At 40.9% G+C, this 22,578-nt stretch overlaps 1 protein-coding gene across 1 annotated transcript in view; it reads left to right on the forward strand.

Moving 5' to 3' along the window:
* The window catches only part of AFF2 (ALF transcription elongation factor 2), a 302,951-nt gene that overhangs the window by 130,024 nt on the left and 150,349 nt on the right, over positions 1 to 22,578 (forward strand). The window contains exon 4 of the mRNA XM_064669750.1: positions 17,060 to 17,104. Coding sequence (XP_064525820.1) covers positions 17,060 to 17,104 — 45 coding nt within the window. The remainder of the gene's footprint in view (positions 1 to 17,059; positions 17,105 to 22,578) is intronic.

Below are 22,578 nucleotides of genomic sequence, written 5' to 3' on the forward strand. Positions count from 1 at the left end.
AGGGTGTAGTTGTCATGTTCTTTGTGATTAAAAGATGTAGAATCTCTAATCACTGCAATGAGGGAGGCTGTCATCGATAAAGGGAATCTGGAGCTGGAGAACAGTATTGATCGTGCCAGGGAATTTGCAAACTCTATTTCTCAGTTTTTGCACACTTTGAACAGCCTTCCAGGACACACCATCAGCTTCACACACACACCCCCCATGCCCCCTGAACTGGGGTACTAAATGAATAGGTAAACGTCTGCCTTGCTCTGGTTCTCTAGCAAAATGACATCTAGGAGATACTAATTTTTTTAGCAATTCTGTGTCCAAAAGGGTATTTGGTAGATCAAAATCAGAAATGGTACACTGTATTTCCATCTTGGAGGGAGTAATGGCCATTCCCCATTACACTCTCACATCATGCTGGTGGTGGGGTCTCGGTCCCCCAGTTTCACTCGTGCCAAACCAGTGTGAGCTCTGTGTGCAGAGCCCACAGCATGGCCCCTGTGCTGGGCCCAGGCACAGCACGAGCCAGCATTTTCTCTCTTGTGGCTTTAAATATTTCCTTCAGTTTTTTTGCAAATGACACAACCTCTCTACCTGTAACTGAAAGTCAGACTTTCCCTTGTTTCAAGATGTCAGTTCTTATCATCCATGTTATTCTTCTTTAAAAAAAAAAGAAAAAAAAAAAAAAAAAAAAACAAACACACATACACAATAACTCCCCCAAAATAATTTATGGCCAATATTCATAAATTATTTACATTCAAACTGTGGAATTGTAGGCAAAAAATGAATATTAAATGACCAAGTATGATGAAAGTGGAAAGACAGTGCTGGATTGTCAGGCTGCTTGGTTGTTTTTCATGCGTTTGGCTGTTTGTTTGCTTTTCTGTCAAGAATCTCCATGGATCAACATACGAACAATTTATGTGATTTTTTGATTAATATGTAGCATGTGGTTTGAAAGCTTTTATGCATTTATAGCTTTCCTCTACAATGACATAGTTCCTTGTGTTGCTCTGTCTGCATGTGGATGTGTGTGTGTGTACGCAATAGCTGTATGTAAATGTTTTTAAACTAATATTCTTTGTATAGAAATACTATACCCTCATGTTGCAATTTCTCTGGTTTTCGCCACTCTCTTCTTTATGCTTGGGTGGTCATATTTTGAAATTTCCCCAGGACCAGTTTTTCATGCAGTCACGTTTCTCATCACATCTGAAGGATGTTGTGCTTCGCATGGTAATTAGGTCCTCTTTGTTTCATCTGCTGAACCGCTCTCTGTTGCTTCCTGCAGCACGCTCACGACTGGAGGCTATTTCTGAAATGTTAGAGCAGTGGAGATTCTCTAGGAGTAAACAGCTTCATGTGAACTTGCCTTCTTTTTTTTTTTTTTTTAAATGCTGATTTACATCCTGTTTAAACCTTGTGCAATTATATTTATCCTTCTTGCTTTCTTAGAATAATGCTATTTATTGAAATAATTTATTATTGCATTGTGTGGCTAGTGGGTGTGTATGGAAATCATCTGAGTATTTACAAATACATATGACTTTATATATAAAAACACACAAGTATCTATCTCCCTAAGGCTTGAGAATGCTGATGGCTTAGCTGGGAGTGCAAGTTGCTGTCAAGCTTTGCAGAGTTTATGCTTTCATGGCTGAAAAGAAAGCTCTGATTGTTAGTTTTTCTGGCCCTGTGTGAGGGCAGGCTGAGGGTGGCTTTGGGCTGTGTTTGGTGTTTAGGGGGCTGAGCAGGGTCTGGATGGGGTTGGCACTTTGCTGTGGGAGCCCTTCTCTGTGGGTGCTGGGACAGGGACCCACACATGGCACAGCAGGGACTGGAATCCAGCTCTCCTGCAAACCTGGCCAGGCCACTCTCTGAGAAGGGAGTTTCTTCCAGCATAATTTCATTATCTCCCTTCTAGCTGTTAAGTTACAGCAGAGAATCAAGTCCTAAGTTTTTAGCCTTTGTTGCTTAGAAGAAAATCTTCCAAACCTGCACGACCCCTTTTGCTGGTGCAGTCAGCTCCTGCATTTTAGGGCTGACAGGTTGCTCCAGCTGGAGCCAAAGGGCAGTTCATTGGAGGCGGCTCAGGTTGTGCTGCTGCTCTGGAAAACCCTGATGGTGCTGGGGAAGGCAACAGAAAGCAGGTCAGGTTTGCCCTGAGGCTGCTGGGGAACCCCTGCCTGGGGTTCCTGCAGAGAGACATTCAGGGCAGGAGCACTGGAAATGCCTCCAGTCGTCTCCAGAAATGCGAAGTGATCTAGTAACTGACCCTGAATTCCCTTTGAGTCAGTACAAAGCTCTGGAATGCCTTTTTGCAAAACACACCCCAGCAGTTGTTATACTGGGAACCATCAGGCTGCCCGGAGTGCCTGCCTGCTGGAGGGGGGACAGGCAGGAGGTCTCCAAGCAGCTCATGGTGGCAGGGCAGGGGTGGCAGCGGGAATGTTTTTCACCCTCATAGCTTCAGTAATTCAGCTGATACATGTTGGGTGCACTGCTGGCCCAAGGGGTGCTCATGTATATACATGGGGTGCAGATTGGCTTGGGAGAGATGTGGACAGTGGTGATAGACAGCAAGTGCTTTTGCCAACACATGGAATTCCTACTGGTTGGTTGGGTTTTTTCCTTCCTCTTGTAATTAATACTGCTGTGGTTACTCTGATTATAATGACTGTGTATCCCTTTAATGGTGTCTAGGTTGAGGTTTACATGGCATTTTTTTCCTTGTTTGTGTGTTCTGCAAACATATTAAGAAAGTCTCTAAAATAATATTACCAAACATAAAGTAAAATCCTGTCTCCTGAAGGGCTGATGAGATCATATGCGCATGAGTGTATGTTATCTTGCACTGACACATGGAATTAAGTCTTGGACTATCCTCACCTAGGAAGACATCATTCTGCCAGCTTTTTCTCTCTTCTGGCCATTTCAGATACAACAGCTTTCTCCCCTTCAGCCAGTTAAAGCAGGGCTGTTCTCTGGAAAAGCCAATGAGAAAAATTTGGCAGTTTGATAATTTCCGAGTCTCTTCATCTTCATTTTGTTGAGCTTCCTGGTTGCACACAAACAGAATCATTTGTGTCAAAACACCACACACACATTTAGCCCCGCAACAATTCTGTGACTTTAGTAAACTGAGTTGTATGTGGAAGGGAAACTGGATTTTCTGTTATCCTGCTGGCAAAGCTGTTGGTGAGGAAAGCCTGAAATTGAGCCATTCAGCTCTGCAACTTGGGGGACACAGTTTCTACCATGGAAGATCAAATTTAGCAGCACTGCCACTTCTCTTAATATTGGTTTATTTTATTGGGTTTTAAAAATTCTAGGAAATTGTGACAATCAGGGGCAGACATTTAGGCATTTCCCTGACTTCTTCATTTACTGAAACAAATTCTGTGTTGATTCTTTCTGGAGTGGCTGCCATTATTTTGTTTTGTTTCCTTAATGAAAGTGGTTTAACAGGTTGAAATCAGTAGGAGAGTCCTCCATTTTTATCACAGTGAAGTTTGTTTTAAATCATCAAATAATTTCGAATTTTCATCTTTCTGTAAAGTTTTTAAAATACCGTTTGAAGTCCAAATCAAAGCAATTCTCCTTCCTCCCTCCAATTCAAAATTATCGTTAGACAACAAATTGCTCATTGTCTGGCTTAACATGAGCGATTGGCTCTGGATCTTGCATTCAGATCCCCAAGTCACTGTCTGATGGGGAATTTATTCCCCGTCTGTTTCCATTCCTACACTGCAAGTTCAGCCTGGCACGTGAGCTGCTGCACAGTTGTGGGGTTTGTGATCCATATTTAATTCACCTAACTTTCAGTTTTTAACTGAGACTCCCCAATTAAGCAGAGTGGTGACCCTGGCCTCTCTCTGTAGTCAGTGCAGAAGTGGGTTCACCCAGAAGGTGACTCTGCCCATGGAAGATCTCAATTAAATGCCTGAAGAATAACTTCTCCAAGATCAAGCTGCTATATAGTGCTTTAAGCAGTTCTACTAAAAGAAACCTTGTTGGCTTATAGAGACATGCTGATAATGGGCTCATTGGCTTGTTAGGTCAGCCAGCAAACGGATGCTGGAGGTCCTTGGGGCTTAAGTACCAAGACAGCATTGTATTTCTGGGGAGATCATGCATTTCAAGGGTGTGATGTGAGACATGAGGCTGCAAAGCCATCCCCAAGCTGCATTTATTCCCCTGAAATGCTCAGTGTGTCAGACCTGATTTCAGTTACAAAATGGAAATAATAGATAAAAAAGGTCAAACCATTTATTGAGGATTGACATTTACAGCAGTCAGGAATCTCCAGTCATATACAGCTTTGTGTATGTATGTCACTCCTATATGACACCATCCTGCTGAGGACCTCCAAACCACTGCTTTCCTGGAATAACTAGGTGGTGGCAAGTTATCTGTTGCTTATTGTGCTTATATGGATGCCTAGACATAGAAATGCAGAGTTAATTAACTTGCCCAAAGCTGCAGTGCACATCTAGCAAAATGAAAATATAAATTCCCAAATCCTCTCTGTGGTTTCAAAATTCTTTTCTCTTCTACTTTAATAAATTTCATCAGAATATTTTTGTGAAATGAAACTGAAATTAACTGTTTTCATTGAAAGCTGTGTGTTAAAGCACCCGTGTCCTTAATCCCATTGCATGCAATGGCAGTTATGTGTTGGAGCATTGACAGGGTTTGTGGATTGAGCACAGTGCAGGAAAACAGATTGAAGGTAATAGCCTAGTCTGGGATCCAGGAAGAAATTGCTGCTTGTGTTACATCCAGGATCTGGACACAGTCACACTGTGTGTGTGAAATAACCCTAGCAGCAGTCCAGAAATCAGTAGATGATCTTTGCCATTAAGGTCAAAGTGGGAGGAAAGGGGAGATCCCTACCCCCTCAGCTACATGCACATACACCCCTGTGCATGTGCAGAGTGGGAGAGACACCTCAGATAGGCTGCCAGCAGCAAAGTAATTAAAGGTGCTGAAGCAGTAAGTGCCAAGACATCCTCTCCAAGGGTACAGAAGGTTTGCTAATGTCACTGCTGCTGTCCCAAAGGTATCGTGCAATTCTGGTATTTGTCTCCAATGCCCTTTGTGAGATTTGCATTGCCTGGGAGCCAGTCTGTTTTCTCCTTGCCTTAATGGTCTGACTTTGAGAGCTAAGCCTTGAGATCGCTGCGCCTCAAGGAGACCCAACACACCCCTGGTTAATGTGGTCCTCAGGGCTGTTTTCTTCCCATTGCTCATGCATTGCTGCAGCATTATTTCTCAGTGCTTTGAATTAACAGGCTTATATCCTGGCACTAAGGATTTAAGGGACCTTGTGCAGATAAAGACAGTATAATTTATAGAGCGAATACAACAGTAGGCTTGAAAAGATTGATAAAATGACCTATCGTTGCATAACAGGTATTAGATATCATGTTCCCTTTTCCCCCTCCCTGCTCCCAAATGGAAGCTTTTTAGCCTCTGGATAAGATGCCAAGAATTCTAGTCAACCCCGACTTCAAAAATGAAGAAAAAAGATGTTTAGGTTTTAATGAAACGTGTCTTCCAAGTTAACTTAAATGCTTGTTTAGATAGCTTTTAAGATTGGTCTAAGAATAATAAACGGTTATTTATAGGGAACTTCCTGGCCAAAGACCTCTGGGCAGCTCCAGAATACCAGAACTAAGGATTTACAGCCCACTGACTACTTAAAATGGTGATGTTATTTTTAGATTCAAAATTTGAGATTCCTTTTTCCTTTGTGACAGCCTTTTGGTGAAGAGGAAAAGCTGTCTACCAATCTTTGAGATTCTGGAGTTACTCTTGATAGTGTGATGCACGTGGGTTAGTTTATTTAGCTTACTTTTGGAGCTTTTACAGATCTGCATGATGTCTTCTGGGCAGATTTGTGTCTGCTCATGGCATCAGCCAGGATAAATGGAGGGGTGGGATCTGCCCTGGCTGATGTAGGGGATTCTCCTAGTCCCCAGTGTCCCCAGTCTCCTAATAAATCAGTGCCCATTTCTGATGGGATGCAGCAGCAGGTCAGCATCCTTAGGTAAAGAAAGGCTTCCTGAAGTGAGCAGCAGTCACAGAAAGTAAATTAATGGAAGCTGGCATCTGCTGATCTCTTTGACAATAAGGAATTCCGCTGCCAACATTTAGAAACCATTGGAAATGGTCTCCATTGGAAACCAGATTTCGACTTTCTGCCCTGGGCTGCCAGAAGTATTTCAGCATAAAATGCTAAAGTAAGTTGAACTTTCAATTATAATTTCAATGACTGTCTAGTGAAATGGATTAATGCTCTGGCACTGCACCTTTGAGGCTTTGGCTTGAATCTTGTAGGATAAAAATCTGTCTGCTTTGACAGTTGAAAAGGTCAGAAGTGAAATAATGTCAGGTGGTCTTAGCCCAGTTCAATGTCTCGATTAAGAAGTAGATATAAAAGTTGTTGATGTGGGATATCATATTAGATCCTTTGAAAAAATATAAATATTTTTATTTATATTTTATCATCAAAATTAGATGCAGACAGCTGTATTCAGGAGAGGTGGAGCTTAGTTCATACTTCAGGAACACAGGATTGCAAAGTGAGCAAAATGCAGGTTATAATATTCAGTATCTTGAGCTCAAAAGCTTGATTTCAATCAACTTGAAATTGATTTCCTGATATTTGACTGTGTCAAGCATAGTTCACTTAAATATTTTTAAAGTTTAATTTGGGATTTTTTATTAGCTGAGAGTGTATAGAATGATGATGTTTTTCTCACTGTTCAGACAGGGCAAGAGGTCTCTTCAATTTACTTTTTGAAGCTGCTGCAATTCAATTCCTAAGCTTATTAAATAGAATTGTGGTTAAGGAGCAGAATACGGATATTTGCAGAATGCATTTTTCTCTTATTTGAATACATACTTATATAATTTTGTATGATAATGTATAAATATAAATTATGTCTCCAGACATCCCTGCGGAAAGGTCACTATGCAAAAATTTGTGGCAATAGTAACAGGAATTTCTGTGGGGGAAAAAGGGCTTGGGGCTGTGCATCTCAGTGATGGGGATAGTGGCTAACAGAGCTGCAGAGCACCTTTGCTGCCTTTGCTCTGTCCCAGCCTCTCTTGTCCCCAGCCCTCCTCACGTGTCAGGCAGCCTTGGCATTGCTCCACCAAGTGAAGTGGCAGATTTTCTTTGCTTATTTCAATAAGAAACACAGGCAGAGGAGAATGCAAATTGAAAATCAGCTGTCATGGTATGCTACATAAATTACCCTGTTCTGGTTGGTAATCCATTACAGATGATTAAATAAATGAGTGCTTGTGTCCTGTTCAGCGCTGGTGGCATCTTTGTTTTATTTAATTCCCTGTTCCTTCTCTGTGTGTGTGTATGTGGGGTGCCGTGGGTTTTTTTCAAGTTGTGTTTCCATTTTGAGGCAAAGGAACCACAGTCTCCATGTGATCGTGATGCAGTGCAAGAGCTGATGGAACCGTACATATGTTGTAAAGATTAATTGGCATTCAGTTAGGCCCCATAAAGCATGGCATGCCATGCATTATCCTCTGCTTTGCCTTCAGTCTGTGGTGTGGTGCAGTTCACGTGGTGGGCACAGACTGACAGAAGCCTGTTTCTGAAGTGTAACATGTACCTTTTAGTAGGCTGATCTTGCCAGTTACAAAACCTTCAAAAAGCTTGGGGGATTCAGATGCGGCTTAACGTGGGGCAGCCGTAACACGATCTTGCTTTGCTCTGCTGAGATCTGCTAAGTGAGAGCCCAGGGGACCATTGAAACCACAGAACTATCTTTTATTTGTTCTATAGATTTTTTCTGACCAAAAAAAAAACCCAAAAAACCCTGTAATACATGGCCATCCTCGCCCTTCAAAGACACGGGGTTTAATCGCGGCACGGTCCCACGGGGCCGGCGGTGGTGCTGCCACGGTGGGTGCCAGGCATGGCAGAGGCCAAACCCCCTGAGTGCAAACCCTTATTTATAACAGAACAAAGTAGTAATTTTGCAACTATCACGGCTCAAATATGGGACCATTTCCCTAGTAATAAAACTATTACTCTGTAACTGTTTACTTATCAGGAGACCATTATGTGATTGATGACCTGAAAATGGAGGTTATCTTTCAATTCATTTGAAATGCAAACTGACTAGAAAATCTATAGTTATTGCAGTGTATTTTTAAGCAAAATCAGGCACCTACATTGACTTACTATTTACATTTCTTTGAGAAGAAAAATCACATAAAAGCTATCAAGAAACACATTTCACAGCAGGCAAATTAATTGGTTTTACTGTATTTGAATGGAGGGTTTGTCAAATAAAACATGCCATGACAGTTAATAGTGTCATTTAGAGGCAGAAAATTATTGGCTTATTTGTTATTGGATAAAAGGAAGGCAAACACTTTGTATTAGGAAGTTTTAATGTGTTTAAAATCCTCATTAGGGATTTATGGACATTCTTGCTTAGCATAGCGCCTCATTAATTTGAGGCTAAACAGTTACTTCTGTGTTTCAATTCCAATTTTTTTTTTCCCTTTTCTTTAATTAGATCTCGCATTAGAGTTTGGTCTCTACACCACTGGAGATGTAGAATTAATTAATGTGATTTATAAATCTAATGGAAGTGAGTTATTCTTAGATATCTTTTCATTTTAGTGAGCGGTTTAACTGCACGCAGCATAAGTGCACACAGATCTGAGAGATTTTGGGAGCTCAGGAAAAGTATGTGACTTCTGCATTGAATACATTTAGCAGCGTCCCTTGGCATTAATAGATCAAAGCATTTTAATTAGAAATGTAACTAAAAAAGAGACCATAAAGATCCCATTCAAAATCAGATTTTCTTTGTTCTAAGTTCTGTACTCACCAAAAAGCGTTATTTTCGCTCCCCTTTTGTATGATAACCGTGGCATTCAGTGGCAGTTGGAATGTGTATTTTACTATTTAATGAGCATAAGTTCTGGCTCTTAATGTAGTCTAAATTTGGATGCGATCAAATGACGACATAATCATTGATTGTACTATTTTGTTAGTAATAATAAAAGAAAAATAGCTTTTATTTCATATAGAAATTTCACGTATTTGATTGAAGTTTATGTTAAAAATTTATTTGTGTAGACTACTTATGCTAACAGGTAGTGTTGGTATTTAAACCTTAAGATATTTCAGAATACATTTGTTTTTTTTCCCCTGGAGCAGGAACATGTCCTTGCTCTTTGAATTCTGGCCCTCTGTTTTGAAGATAGTCTGAGGACACGTTTTACAAGTTGTGACTGTGATGGAAGGATGTATGAAAACAACTAATTTGCAAACAAGCTCTGAGCAATTAGTTTGGGTCCCAGCATTGGCCTTGCAGCTGTGCAAACTGCTGTACAAATTATACCCAGGAGTACATTTTTCTGTGACAACATTCATACCTGCTTAAAAAAAAAAAGAAGTGGAACAGGTAACCAACACAGCCACCCACTGTATCCTTGTAACCACAGTAAAGGCACTGTCAGATGTAAATATATCTTTAAAGAGGTTCCTCTCTAAAACCTCTGAAGAAATCTTACAGTGTGAATTCATAGGGTCAAATAATGCTTCAGGTTACACTGATGCAACTTCACTGACATCAGCGGAGTTTTAGTTGTGTCACAAAGGCCACAGTCTGACATGGCGACTTTGCTACTATTTTAGCAGGAATTTATGCAGCTCCTGCCTGATGCTGCTCTCGTACTGGCAAAATACTGGGAACAGTTACCACATTCCATTAATGTGAAACAGATTTAATGGAGATCCAATTCAAAGTTATATTACATTTAGGTGGCTATGTCTGTATAGTAAAGGGATTTTGCATAATTTCCAAGAGGTTCTCCTCAGTGGGTTACACTGAGAATAAATATGGTGTCTAATTTACATCTCTCCAACTGAGGGCAAATAGTCCTGGAAGCCAAGCTCCCTTCATTCATGCACCTTCTATACCTGCTCCTTCTACATTGCTTCACTGTCTTTGGAGAAGTTAGATTTCATTCACATTGGCAAAAGGAAGACAAGAAACAGACACTTGATCATTATTTCTGCCACATCATATATCTCACCACACCAGAGAGTTGCATAGTCTGTTAGTCAGGCTTTGATGTTTCAAGTGGACAAGTGCACGGTGGCATTTTAGGTCAGGATGCCTTTTATCATCACTTTAATGGAAATGTGTAAGGTAACCTCTTCCAGAATAAGGTGAAAATGCCAAGACACATAAGAAAATGTACTTATTTTATGTAAGTAAATAAGTACTTGCAGGCATTGGAGGAGAGGGAACGGAGGGGAGGGAAGGAAGAAAGAAAGTCTGACAATCCAAATTTCCTTGCTCTGTGTCAACATTAAGTGGTTGCAACAGCCTTTTAGCGAGCCAGTGTTTTGGTCACAAAAGTACTGCAAAAGCTACTTTTGATGGGGCCTGGCTTAATGCTGACATTATCAGTTATTCTGGTTTTATCGTTATGGTGGGTTTCTGAAATACTGCATTCAGAATATTCCATAAGTAAAATGTGCAGCCTTACCTACATTAGAAAACTCCCAGGAGACCTTGAAGTGAGAGATCACTTTATCAGACTTCTCTCTCTAATAGAGTTTGGCAATTTACCGCATGAAAATAATGGTGAACCATTGAGTATAAATTGAACATCAGCATATTGTGCTTTCGTGGAGACTATTTCATGCTGATCAACATTGAAATGGTATTGTTAAAAGAAAACATCAAAGAAATGGAAAAGAAAAAAGTGGGCTAAATACAGTACACGCTGAGAAGAAGAAGAAAAATACAATTGTCACATCCAGGTCAGTCTGGTTCAAAAGTTGCTGTAGCAGAACTAAATGGCAGTGAAAAAACGTTGTCATTGCAGTTGGGCTTGCCTGGACCGGGAGGTTGTTGTAAGCTGAGTTCTTTGTAGGGAGATCAAAATGCAATTCCTTCCAGTCTGTGGGCTGGTCACCCCACCTGGTGTGACTGCAGTGGTTTGTCTGGCTCTTGGGTGACTGGAGAGGAGCATATTGGAGTCATTGGCTTTTGTATGAAACTAAAGGTACCCATTGCGGGGAGCTTTGGCTTCTGAACTAGAGACCTTTTGGGAAGTTCACTAAAATCAGTGCGAGTCTGATTCAGTCACATTTTGGACCACACTAGAAAGCTGTTTTTCCTAGCTAATGTTCTTTACTCAAGGGGAAAGGCATAAACTTCTCCATCCAGCACTTGAAGAGCAGCTCTGACTGCAGGCCAGGCTGTCTTAGCTTAACAAATGAATTAACTTGCTCCTTAAAACTTTTTCGTGTATTCAGATTCTCCAGTAAATGCATATTTTACACAACTGCTTCTGCAGTATTTGTATTAAGGGGGAACGGAGGAGCAGCTCTCTGTATTTTGTTTTAGGCAATAGTTTTTCTTTCTCTCCTAAATTTTTATGTATGTGAAAAGTATATATTTTCAGAGACTTTTTAATAAGCCCCAGGAGATATTTTGGGGTTAAAATAATGGGAAATGCAGTCTTCTCATGGTATTTTGGTTCCAGGATGGTGCAAGCACTAAAAGAAAACAGTGGATATACATTATTTGGGACCCACAAATGGCTCCCTTGAGAGTGAATAACCCTGTGAAAAACACGTATATGTATCTGAATACCAAGGGAGCAATTTGGGTGTTTTGGGGGGTTTGGGTTTTTTTTTTAATACCACCATGTTTTGACTTCATTCAGTTTCCTCCAAAAAAACCCCATATATCCCTAATATATGTTGGTGGTATCTCCATAAATACACAAGAAAAAACATGACATCAGGTTGCAATATTCATTCCTTGCTCTTTTGCTCCTCCCATTCTTGTAGGTTTGCACTAAAGTTAGTAAGGAATAGTCAGGTCCTCCCATCTAGGGAGGTTAGTTGACATCTATTTCAGGTGTCTTTAACAGGAGTGACTCTTTTTGAATAAAATATTGAGAAAGGAAGCAGACAGAAGCATGAACTGTGAAACAACCCAAGGAGGTTGGAACAGTGGGCTCTGAGCAGAGGTGAGAACCTTACTTGCAGTAAACGCGGAACAATCTTGCTCAGGAGGAGAAATGTGTAGTCAGGTGGCAGCTAAGGGGGATGTTGGGAATGACTGAAGGGGGGAAATGAAGCCTGAGCATGCAAGGAAATACTGATGGCAATCAATGGAAAGCCAGTGTTGGAAGGGCATGGGCGCATCCTCTATTCAAATACAGGTGCAGTATTGGCTGTTCTTAGACTTGTAGTGAGTGTATCACAAAAATGGAATCATAGGTTCATGTAGGTTGGAAAGATGTTTCAAAGGTCATCTAATCCAATGTCTTGTACCCAGAAACTGCCTGATCCATTTCCCACTTGTTAATCGGAAAAAACTTGTGTTAATCAGAAACACCAAGCACCCCGTTAATGGGAAGCCTGGCAGGGGCGGAAGGCATTCGGAGGACAAGGCTTCTGCTGACTGGCCTAGTTTTGCCATTTCTGGTTTCCCAAGTGTTTTCCTCTTATCACTGTGTGGTGCACACTGGAAGTGATCAATCAAGGCTCATGCACAGGATCTTTTCATGCTGGCAAGTGAAAAATCAATTTGTGTTCGAAGGAGTAAACAGTAGTACGAACTTCATCTCCCCAGAGTCAAAATGGATTCCTTGATAAAGGAGATGACAAGGAAAGCTGAGCTCTTGCTGTATAAGCACATAGGTGCTCATATGCAAGAAATGAGAGCGGGTTCCTACATTCATTTTACATGCTACACTTACCTTCTCAATAAAACAAAGACAGGAGGAGGAGATTACTTATTGGATGCCAATCATGCATCAATAAAACCGGGGGGACTGTTCATGAACAGTTTATCCAGATGAAAATGTAGTCGGTCAGTTCTGGCAAAGACATTATTCACTGTGTATTTCTGCTTTATGGCACCACATTTGAATTTTCAGAACTATTCCGACAAGTCTGTCAGAAGATTGTGTTGCTAACGTTTCTGAGAAATGTTCGCTGTCAGATGTAAATTACAGGAAAAAGGGTCTTTATATGATTTTTCTGTGCCACAAAAACAAAATCTGATCTCATGCAGGTTATAAATTGTCCAGGAGGTAAGAGTGGTCAAGGAACTGTTGAAAGAATAAATGAAAGGTTAGATTGACATGACTCATCAGATATTGTAGCAATTTACCCCATGTCATTTGATCTGCATAACATTATAGGCTACTATTCCCTCCCTCTTAGATTTCTGCCCTGCTTCCCTCCCTTTAAAGTTCAGAACTAAGCCACCCAAGCCATGCATTAGACCTTTGGTTCCACATCATTTAAGCTCTTTTCTCTCTCCTGTGAGACCAAAAAGCAAAGAGAGCCTTAGAATACTGTCTTAGGTGGAATATTGTGACCATCAGACCTTTCCTTTTTTTTTCTAGCAAATAATATTTAAAAGTAAACATGAAGTGTTTTGATGCAAAGAGTTTTGCCAGATTAAAAGGAAATTGGAAGATGAGTTCAGTGTAGCATGTAGCTGTTGTGAAATCTTCTTGCTTTGATTGAAGTTTTATTACCTCAGTACGTCTGTCTGCAGCTTATGTAGCATTCGCTGGTTTTCAGTCTGGGGTTTGTGGATGCACTGCCAGCCAAGAGAAGAGCTCATGATGTGAATTGCCACCACTTGGTCTTGAGGAAACCAAACTCCTGGAATCTGTCCTTCCAGCTGAGTTAGACCATGCTGCTCACAAAGGAGGAAAAGCACCAAAGGCGTGCACAAGGGCAAGCTGTGCCCTCCTTTTTAGACTCTGGTTACTGATGAAAGCTGAAGAGGAGAGTAGAGGTGTGTGTGGGGTGTAGAATCACATAATGGGTCCTAAAATGCTTGATTTTCATTAGATTGGGAAAGTAGTACTGCGGGATGAATCTTGACTAAGCTACAGGAGGAACGTGGCAGTTTATTAATGGCAATTCTAATAACAGTTTGTTGTAGTGCTAGCACTTGGTGATGAATATTGTATCTGCTCCGTTTTGGTCTGTCCTGATGAATCTATGCTTGGATGCCATGGTGTGCCATGTGGGCCTGCTCACACTTGTTAGCTGAATGCAAGTGTTTATGGACAATTAAACTTGCAATTTTTGATTCACACTTTGAAAGGTCGAGAGGTTGTTTTATCTTTTTTTTTTCTGAGATAGACTGAGTTTCTAATAGATCTGTGCCTTTCAAGTCTCTTAGAATGTGCAACTGCAGCATGAATTTAGAAAAATGGTCTCATTTCTTTAGAAATCCATTAATAGTAATGTACTGAAAGACTTACATTGATCTTCTTTCTGATAGCCATGTTGTAATAATTATTCTTTTAATGTTTGCATCAATCTAAATGTTTTCCTCTTTGTGCTAGCTCCTACTTGGATCTCCCTATATGACAATCACAGCACTTTGACATCTTGCATTACTTTAATACCAGTGATTCAAAACAAAGCAATGCCAAAGGGAACAAAAGTTCTGTCAAGCCATTAAAATCTTCTTTGCCATTAACACAATTAAATTGATGCATGAGCATTTAAAGTTATTAGCAAGTGCTGCCAGCAGAAGCTGGTTGTGATTGCATAATATATAGTGGGCTTTATTGAAGTAAAATGGTATGTTTATTGCTATTATTATCATTAGTTGTGAAGTAACGTAAACTTAAACAGGGCTGTGAATTGTCAGAGGACTGTGAGACAAGTAAGAACATGGTCTGCCCTGTATTAATAGCCAGGTACACAGTCATCATTCTTCTGAACAAAGGAATACACATGGTACCTTGACTAACCATTAGAGCTGGCATGTGCAATGGGAGGGAGGGATGTTAAATAAGGAGAGGGCTTCTGTACCTCTGCTGCTCTCACTCTTCCCAGTCTGACTCACTCAGCTGACTTTTGGGCTGCTCCTGTTACTGCTGTGAGAAATTTTGTGGTTGTTGTGTACACTGTAAGCTTATTGGGAGAGTATTTGTTTTGTTTTGTCATATTCCAACACACTTATTTTTCAATGAAAAAAATGAGGCGTGTATTAGAGACACATGTACTCCCAGTGTCCCACTGCACATTGCAGCAATACCCCTGCTTGCTAACCTTTTGATTAACTGTATTCCTCACTGAATGGGCAGCTGGTATGAGGAATGGAAAACACAGATTAGCAAAGAATTTACAGGTATTGAGGGGGAAAGCAGTGATTTAAGTGAAAAGTAGGGAGATGAAGGAGATCCAATGAAGTCCAGGTCATGCGGTGTGAAGGTGGACTGCATGCCCGTTGCAGTTCATGCTGAGCATCCACTGGCAGTTCTCAGCCTAGGTTTGGTATGGGATTTGAGCTGAGTAGAAACTGGGGACAAAAGGTAAGGCTCTTTTTTTGGTTGTTTAAAGTGATATTATGGAAAATTGTAATCTATAGTAGATAAAAATCGCTAATACCCCTGCAGTGTAGTCATATTCACTTGGGTAATTCTTTACCAAGATACTGATGAACTGTTGGGAATTTAGAGAACTGTGATGAAATAAGCCAAAGGGGAGGAAAATGTTGTTTATCAGGAAAGAAGGTAAAAGTTGAACATACAGCATTTGAGAAAAGTGGAGTATAATTCTGCATGTCTGTGCAAATGTGAAGGGAAGTAATGAATTACTTTAGAGTAGTGGGAGGAGAAAGGCTGAGGTGACACTGAAAGCAAAATTTTAACCATTATGCTCATAAAGTACCAAATAGTTTACAACACTGCTACATATTTTATTAAGGGAAGGGATGGGAGACCCATTTCCCTACAGTTATTTGGGTCAGACTGGCCATAGTACTAGGAAATATGGGGGAAGTGTGCTACATTAGCAGAGCACAAACTTGGTGATCTAATAGGTCTTTGTGGTCTTTGACTTCTGTAGCTGTGTGGATTTATTCCTGAAGCTTAGTGCTGGCTGAAATATAGGTGGAAGGCCATGGTCAGTGCTTTTGGTCAAGCTCTACAGCAGATAAGGATGACAGGGATTAATTTTAGTCATGAGTATCTTTTACCAAACTAGTTAATAAGGGCAGTAAGGTAGAAGCTTCAGGCAGAAAAGTCTCATTGAATATTTATGGCACAAAGGACTTACCTATGTTTTGGTATCTTCCTGAATATTGTCTCTTCCTCTTCTGCTTTTCCTCCCATGATAAGAGCCCATCACAGCTGTCTGCAATTGCTGCAGAATGATTGTACATACAGGTCATGTCTACCTGTTGTTTCTGTAATTGTTCACAGTATTTAAAAGTTTTGTGCTCTTTCACGCCCTTGGAATGAGGGATTGTGACAAATGCTGTAAATACCATTTAACAAGTGTTTTCAGTTGGAATATATTAGTAGCACCACCATGTGTGTGCGTGGGTATGGCTGTGTACATAGATATATTGCACCTTTTTAAGGGGAAAAGGAGTAGCTGTCAAGCCTCTCGAGGTGGATTCCTGTGTGCTGTGCAGGCTTCAGAGGATACTTAACCTGCAACAGGCTGATGAAGTGAGGGACAACAAAATCAGCAACCGCCCTTATAGTCCAACCAGTATTTTACTACAGTATATGTTTAAGTTTTAAGAGCTGTCTGGGCTGTTAGCCTATTAAGCTGTAGGATAAGATAGTTGATGATAACAGCTTTCTCCTAACTGTTATCACCTCTGTCCTTCGCTGCAGCATGTGGCAAGTTAAACCAAACCTCTCCTTCTCTCTGAAGGCTGCCGATGGGAGTAACAGTGGGATCTTCTTCAATTACAGAAGTTTCAGGCAATTCTAGTGCCAGTTCTCAACTGTGAGGAAATCAGAGTACTTTATTGCTTCAAAAGTGTCGTTAGTAGCACAAAGCAGTGTGCAAGAGAAAAACAACTTTTGACAAAGTGGGTCCTGCTGATGATTTATGTTGATCTGAACTGGAAAATTTGGTAGGCAGCAAGCGTGGATACAGCAGTCTTCAAACAGAGGCAGTTGCTTGTTAGCTGTTCACCTGTGTGGTTGTAGTCACTGAACTTTGCATCCAGCACCTGACTAAACATTTCTTTTTTTTGTTCTTTAAACTTAGGTTACCCTTCCCAATGACTCCAGTTGTGTGGAAGAAATACTGCGGGTGAGTAATACCCTTTGCATTTTTATCTTTTGCGTAAATTTTAATGCTGTTATTTCATCTTTCAAGGAGAGGGTTTGTAGGGCTGTCTTTAACACTGTAGTTAAATAATACCATGTCAGTGGGTCTGTATTAAAGAGATACAGCCAAGTAGTAGGCCTGGAGTGCTCTGACTAAGATCAGTTCACCTAATATTCTGCATCTGCCAGCTTGTCTCAGTCAGGATTTACACACGTTCCTGTTCTTTGTTAAGCTCCCAGTCTCTGTGAGTCTATCCAGGACACATTTCTCTCCTACCCTGATGTGTAGCTGCCTTCATTCTCCTATTCACAAACTGACCTACAGTCTTCCTCCTCCCCTCAGACTACAGTTGCTCATCATTCATGGTTTTGTTAAAAACTTGCAGACGTTTTTTCTGGGATCTCTGGTCAGTGGTTGAATACAGAAGATTACAACTCCAAACTAGGCATGGCTTAATTTCAACAAGATTGTGTAACAAGAGAAAGGGGAGTGTGGACAACAAGTCGTATGCCTTACTTTAAATGTAAGATGGGCTTTTCCTCAGACACCCAGCTTTGGGTTTCTCTCTTGGCAATGAGATTTGCCTGGGGGCAGTTTTGCAACCCACCAGTGCCTTTTTGGGATTTAGGTTTTTATCCTCATGGGTTGAATTTCCCATGTGTCAGAGCTACCTCCCTGGGATTGCCAGGCACCCTGCTGGTTTTTGGTGTAGAAGGGATAAAATTTCAGTGGGAATTTCTGCTAACCATGTCCTTATTACTAGGAGCTAGTGCAGCAGACTAACCCAGACCTGAAATTGTGTGTAACAGTCATGCCAACTTCCTTGCAAAGACATGGACTTAACTCTTGCTTATAAAATAAAATAAGATTCCCAGTATCCATTGTAATCCAGAGTTAAATAGTTTGGGAAACTTGCTCCTGGTTTGTGTACACACATTGTCTGGGGCTGACAGAGATGTCTTTATGGGTTGGCAGTGTTGCTGCAGAAGTTTGTGGAAGCAGCAGGAAAGCATTCATGTGCAGACCTGCAGTAACACAGGAGTATCTGCATGTGCACCCAGGAGCAATGAATGCAAGGAAATAAGTAACATTTACTTTCAACCTTCAAAGTGAACAGGGGTTTATTACCTAAAGAACACTAAGGGAGAAAATGCAGAGGAAATGTTGAAAGGCTGTGTGAAATACTTGATATATTTTAAATGTCTTCTTCCCTTGTTTATATATTTCAATTAGGTTCATTACTATATTTGGAATGAATGACTTGTTGGCTGGGGAAAGCAGTTGTTTTCAGTAAACAGCATCAAAAGAAAATGTGATGTGGTGGATTTCAGGGATCAATCATCCAGGTGACAGTTTTAATGGGGAACAGTGCATATAAATCACAGGAAGCAGAAATGTCTTTTTTTTCTAATCAAGAGGAGCTGATCCTATTTCCTCCCCCATGACTGTAATTTGAGTCAAGAAACAAGCAAAATGTCCCAGGCTTTCTTCTGAAGCATGCCAAGAGTGGAGCAGGACTTGCTGTTGCCTTCAGAGGATGGGGATCAACTGCAGAATCCCCACTCCTGCCACTCGTGGGCCATTAAACTCAGGGGAGGGCTCTTGGGGTGGACAGAGCAGGGATTTGGCAGGGATTACATGTCTCTGGGAATATCTTTCACAGGGACAGGTAATGGGCATCTGAAAAAGAGATACAAACCAGCAGATCTTTCTAACTGCTGGCTGCAGATGCCCAGCAAATACCTGGCTAACCCAGTCCCACCTGACTGAGAATGGGTCAAAATCCAGTCCTCAGGCTCCCCATGGAAGCCCTGTGTCAGGAGATTCAGGCTGTCTGCTCCAGGTGAAAGAATGACCCTTGGTTTCAGCAGAGATTTGAACTTTGAGAACCTGGATTAAGCTCCCAACCCTGACAGGTACTTTCTGGCCTTTTGGAGCCATTTACATAGACTCTGAAGAACTTTGGGGCGTGTGGGTCTCAGCTACCTGATGACAGCTTCCCCAGGTTAAAAAAAAAATAGTTTATTACCATTGCTGTTCTGTCAGGGATGTTGCAGAGATAAAGACAAAGTATTCCATGACAGTCAGGTCCTGAAGATGGAGAGCTGGGCTTTAACTGTGAGTTTTGACCAAGGAAACCACTGGCAGCATCTGCTCTGGGCTGTGCCCTCTGCTTAGCCATGCACCCCAAAGGGCCAGAGGTGCTCTCTCTTGGAGCACTGCATGCCTTGAAGTTGGCTTTTTTTCTGTTTGTTGGGGTTTTGTTTTGTTTTGTTGTTTAAGTTGAGGAATAAGGTGACTTAGTTTCACCCCTCAGAAAGACACAATTACTCTGGAGGGGTTTTTTGCCAGGCTTTACAGGAAAGAGGTATTCACGCTAAGATCTATGACCCCTGATTTTACACAGCTCTTTTTTTTTAAACTGAACTTGATTAATGGTTTTTGTAATTGTAGAGGTTTGCAATTCCTAATCTGTCTTCCTTTTTTTTTTAATCTGGAAAAAAAGGTTTAATTGAGTTTATATTCATAAATTTGCAACCGAGTGAGAGGAAAGGTCTTGACTCCGCTCAGAACCCTGAGTCTTTAGAGACAAAATTTCACAGTCCTTTAGATTTCCTGAAACACTTAGCTACTTATGTCATCCTGTGTAAATGCTTTAAGGACTGCTCCCAATACTACAACCAAAGGTTAATGGCAGACCAGTCTCCTGTTGATTTTACTTTTCTAACCAGGCTGACTGAGAAGGTCGTGAAAACAACAACAATAAAATAATAATAATGATCAGCAGCATCTCGTGTACAACTAAGGCCAAACTTGATGATAGTACAGATTTGCATTTCATACAGGTTGCTAATACAGAGTTGAAAGATGAAGGCAAGTACACTGGTGGTCAGTACACTTTTTTCTGTCCCAAAATGTATTTGTCTTGTTTTTAAACCAATGTAATGGTTTTAAGCGTGGATAACATGGAAAACAGGCAATTAAAAGTATGTGTGTGTAGTTCACATTTTATTAATATGGATTTAAATTGTCACTTGCTATGTGCAGCCACTGAAAAATGAGTTCATTGAAATGTTGTGATACGAAGTGCAGATGGGGTGGGAGAACTGACATTTAAAACCAGTCTCTAAAGCTGTTACTTGTGCCACTTGTACCAGTGCTTTACATCAGCATGCCTTGCTGTCACTGCATGTGATGTGAACCATGTGCTGGCCCAGGCATAGGGGGATGTGTGGGTGACACTGGGGGTGAACAAGCAGTGATCCTTTTCCTGCCTGTAGACAGCACAGAAGGGACCTTCCTTAGCATTGGTTTACCTCTGGGTGAGGAGTTGATAAGCATACATACAACATCTCCCAGGAAAGAAAGGAAATTTTATTTAACTAAATCTTCTGGAGGACTCGTAGTGTAAATTGAAACTTTGGGCTGGGTGTTTAGTCAATCGATTAGATGTAATCCTGCAGAAGTGAGGCTCTGGTCTGTACACAGACAGCTTTCCTGTCTGTGTTCTAACCATCTGGGCAGGCACTTCTGTCTGGAAATCTGTCCCTGCTTAGAGGAACAAAAGAATTCTTGTAGATGCATATTCTCTGTAGTAAGGCATCAAGTAGCTAGATGGATTTCTGATGTTATGTGGACAGCTGTGATATTAATTAAAGGCTTTCTAGTCTGGAAGCAAAACAAATCCTAAATATAATTCAGATTGTAATAAGTATAAAAATGACTGGAGTTAAATAAGCCAAGTCTGTAATTTTTATGGTTGTCTTCTGGTGACTAATGACATTGGAGAATATGTAAATTGATCAGCAGGTGAAAATGCCCTTGACTGGACAAATTATGTGTAGTATTACCTTCCTCACACCAATTGAAAGCACTAACAGATTTAATATGTCTCATCCATAGCTGAAGTGAGCTGTTCACATGGCAAAATTAGACTGTAACAGATATAGCCCATTATTTGCCCCTCAGTAATTGTTTTCTCTTCTAAAATGCAAACCAACAGTGAAGAATGATGCTAAACCTAATAACAATAATTGTAATTTGAAAAATACAGGTATGCTGTCCAGCGTGGTTACAAATGCACTTAGTAGCTGACGGGCAGTTTAAATATTTTCATGTGGAGTCTGGGGGCTTGCTGGGGAGGACATGATGTGAATTTAAAATGATTATCCAGACGTCATTGGACAAGTGAATAACGAGCTGACTGGCCTAGTAAATCATGTGAACCTGTCAAATGTGGGAACACGTTGGGGAGGAGATGATGTCAAGTAACAGTAACTTAGCAACCTGGCATTTAGCTGTCCAGAGAATGAGTAAGAGTAGCCACTTTTAAATAGCTGAGTAAATAAATGAATCCCTATACGTCTTAGGTGTGCTATAAAAATAGCCCAGCACCGTATGTTTTGTGTCAAGCTGCTTCTTTCTCCAGGATAAGGTGATTTATTATTTCTATTGAAATGAAAAAATGGATTGAAAAGTTAACCCACGTGTAAATGTGGATCTTTGGCCTTTGTCCTTTCTCTGGTGTGCAGCCTTTGAAAGCGTGCAAGGAACGGGTAATAGCCTGCTTTGAGAGGTTTGTTTTTTTTTTTCTTTAGACTTTGCTCATGTACACAGAGATTTGGATGGATAAAAACAATTAATTTCTTAGCAATTTCTAAGCCATTGCATTTTCAGCTTTTTATCAGCATTTTCTCAATGGAGGCAGAACCACTTCCTGCTCTTGCATCAAAATAAATCAAGAGGTAATTCTACTGACCTCTGATCTCATTTGAGTTCATTGAATTCTTCTTCATCCCACACTGGTATAAATTGGCAGCAGCTCCACTTATGTTGCTGCTGCTGTTATTAAATAAAAAGGAGTTACCTCTGCATTACTTTAGGTATACATAAAAGCAGAGACCAGTTCTTTGCTCTGATGACTCTCTCGATGTAGTCTCGTTCCATAAAATGGAAATGCTGAGTAGTTCTTTGAGAACAATTCCTTCCTGGTTTGGTAGGTGATCAGCTCAATTCTGGTCTCAGTATCACCACAAGCATTATCACCACAAGCATTCAGCAACAATTCCAGGAAGGTCAAAGGAAGCCTTTTCTCAGCATTTTGTGCACTGTCCAGTATCCACACAGGCAGGGTGAAATCAATAGTTGGAGTCATCTGAGGACTGCCTGGTGTAAGCTTGCAGTTGAAAAGGCTCTTTGGGAGTTCGAGATGTCAGCCTTAGTTTTCCCCAGCCTAGAGCAGACCCTTCACACGGAGCCTGGCCTTGGCCCCTGGGTGCTGCACCTGAGCACAGCAGAACAGCATTATTCAAGTGTCTGGCCATTTCACCCTTACAGGGACAACACTGTGGTGGTACCTCAGAAGACAGACACCTCTGTATTAACTTGAGGGTGCATCACGTCGAGAGCTCAGAGCTAACTTTAGGCTGAGTGGGAAGTTGGCATGAGTCAGTGCC

Source organism: Pseudopipra pipra, chromosome 13 (assembly GCF_036250125.1).
Source record: "Pseudopipra pipra isolate bDixPip1 chromosome 13, bDixPip1.hap1, whole genome shotgun sequence".
Classification (NCBI taxonomy): Eukaryota; Metazoa; Chordata; class Aves; order Passeriformes; family Pipridae; genus Pseudopipra; species Pseudopipra pipra.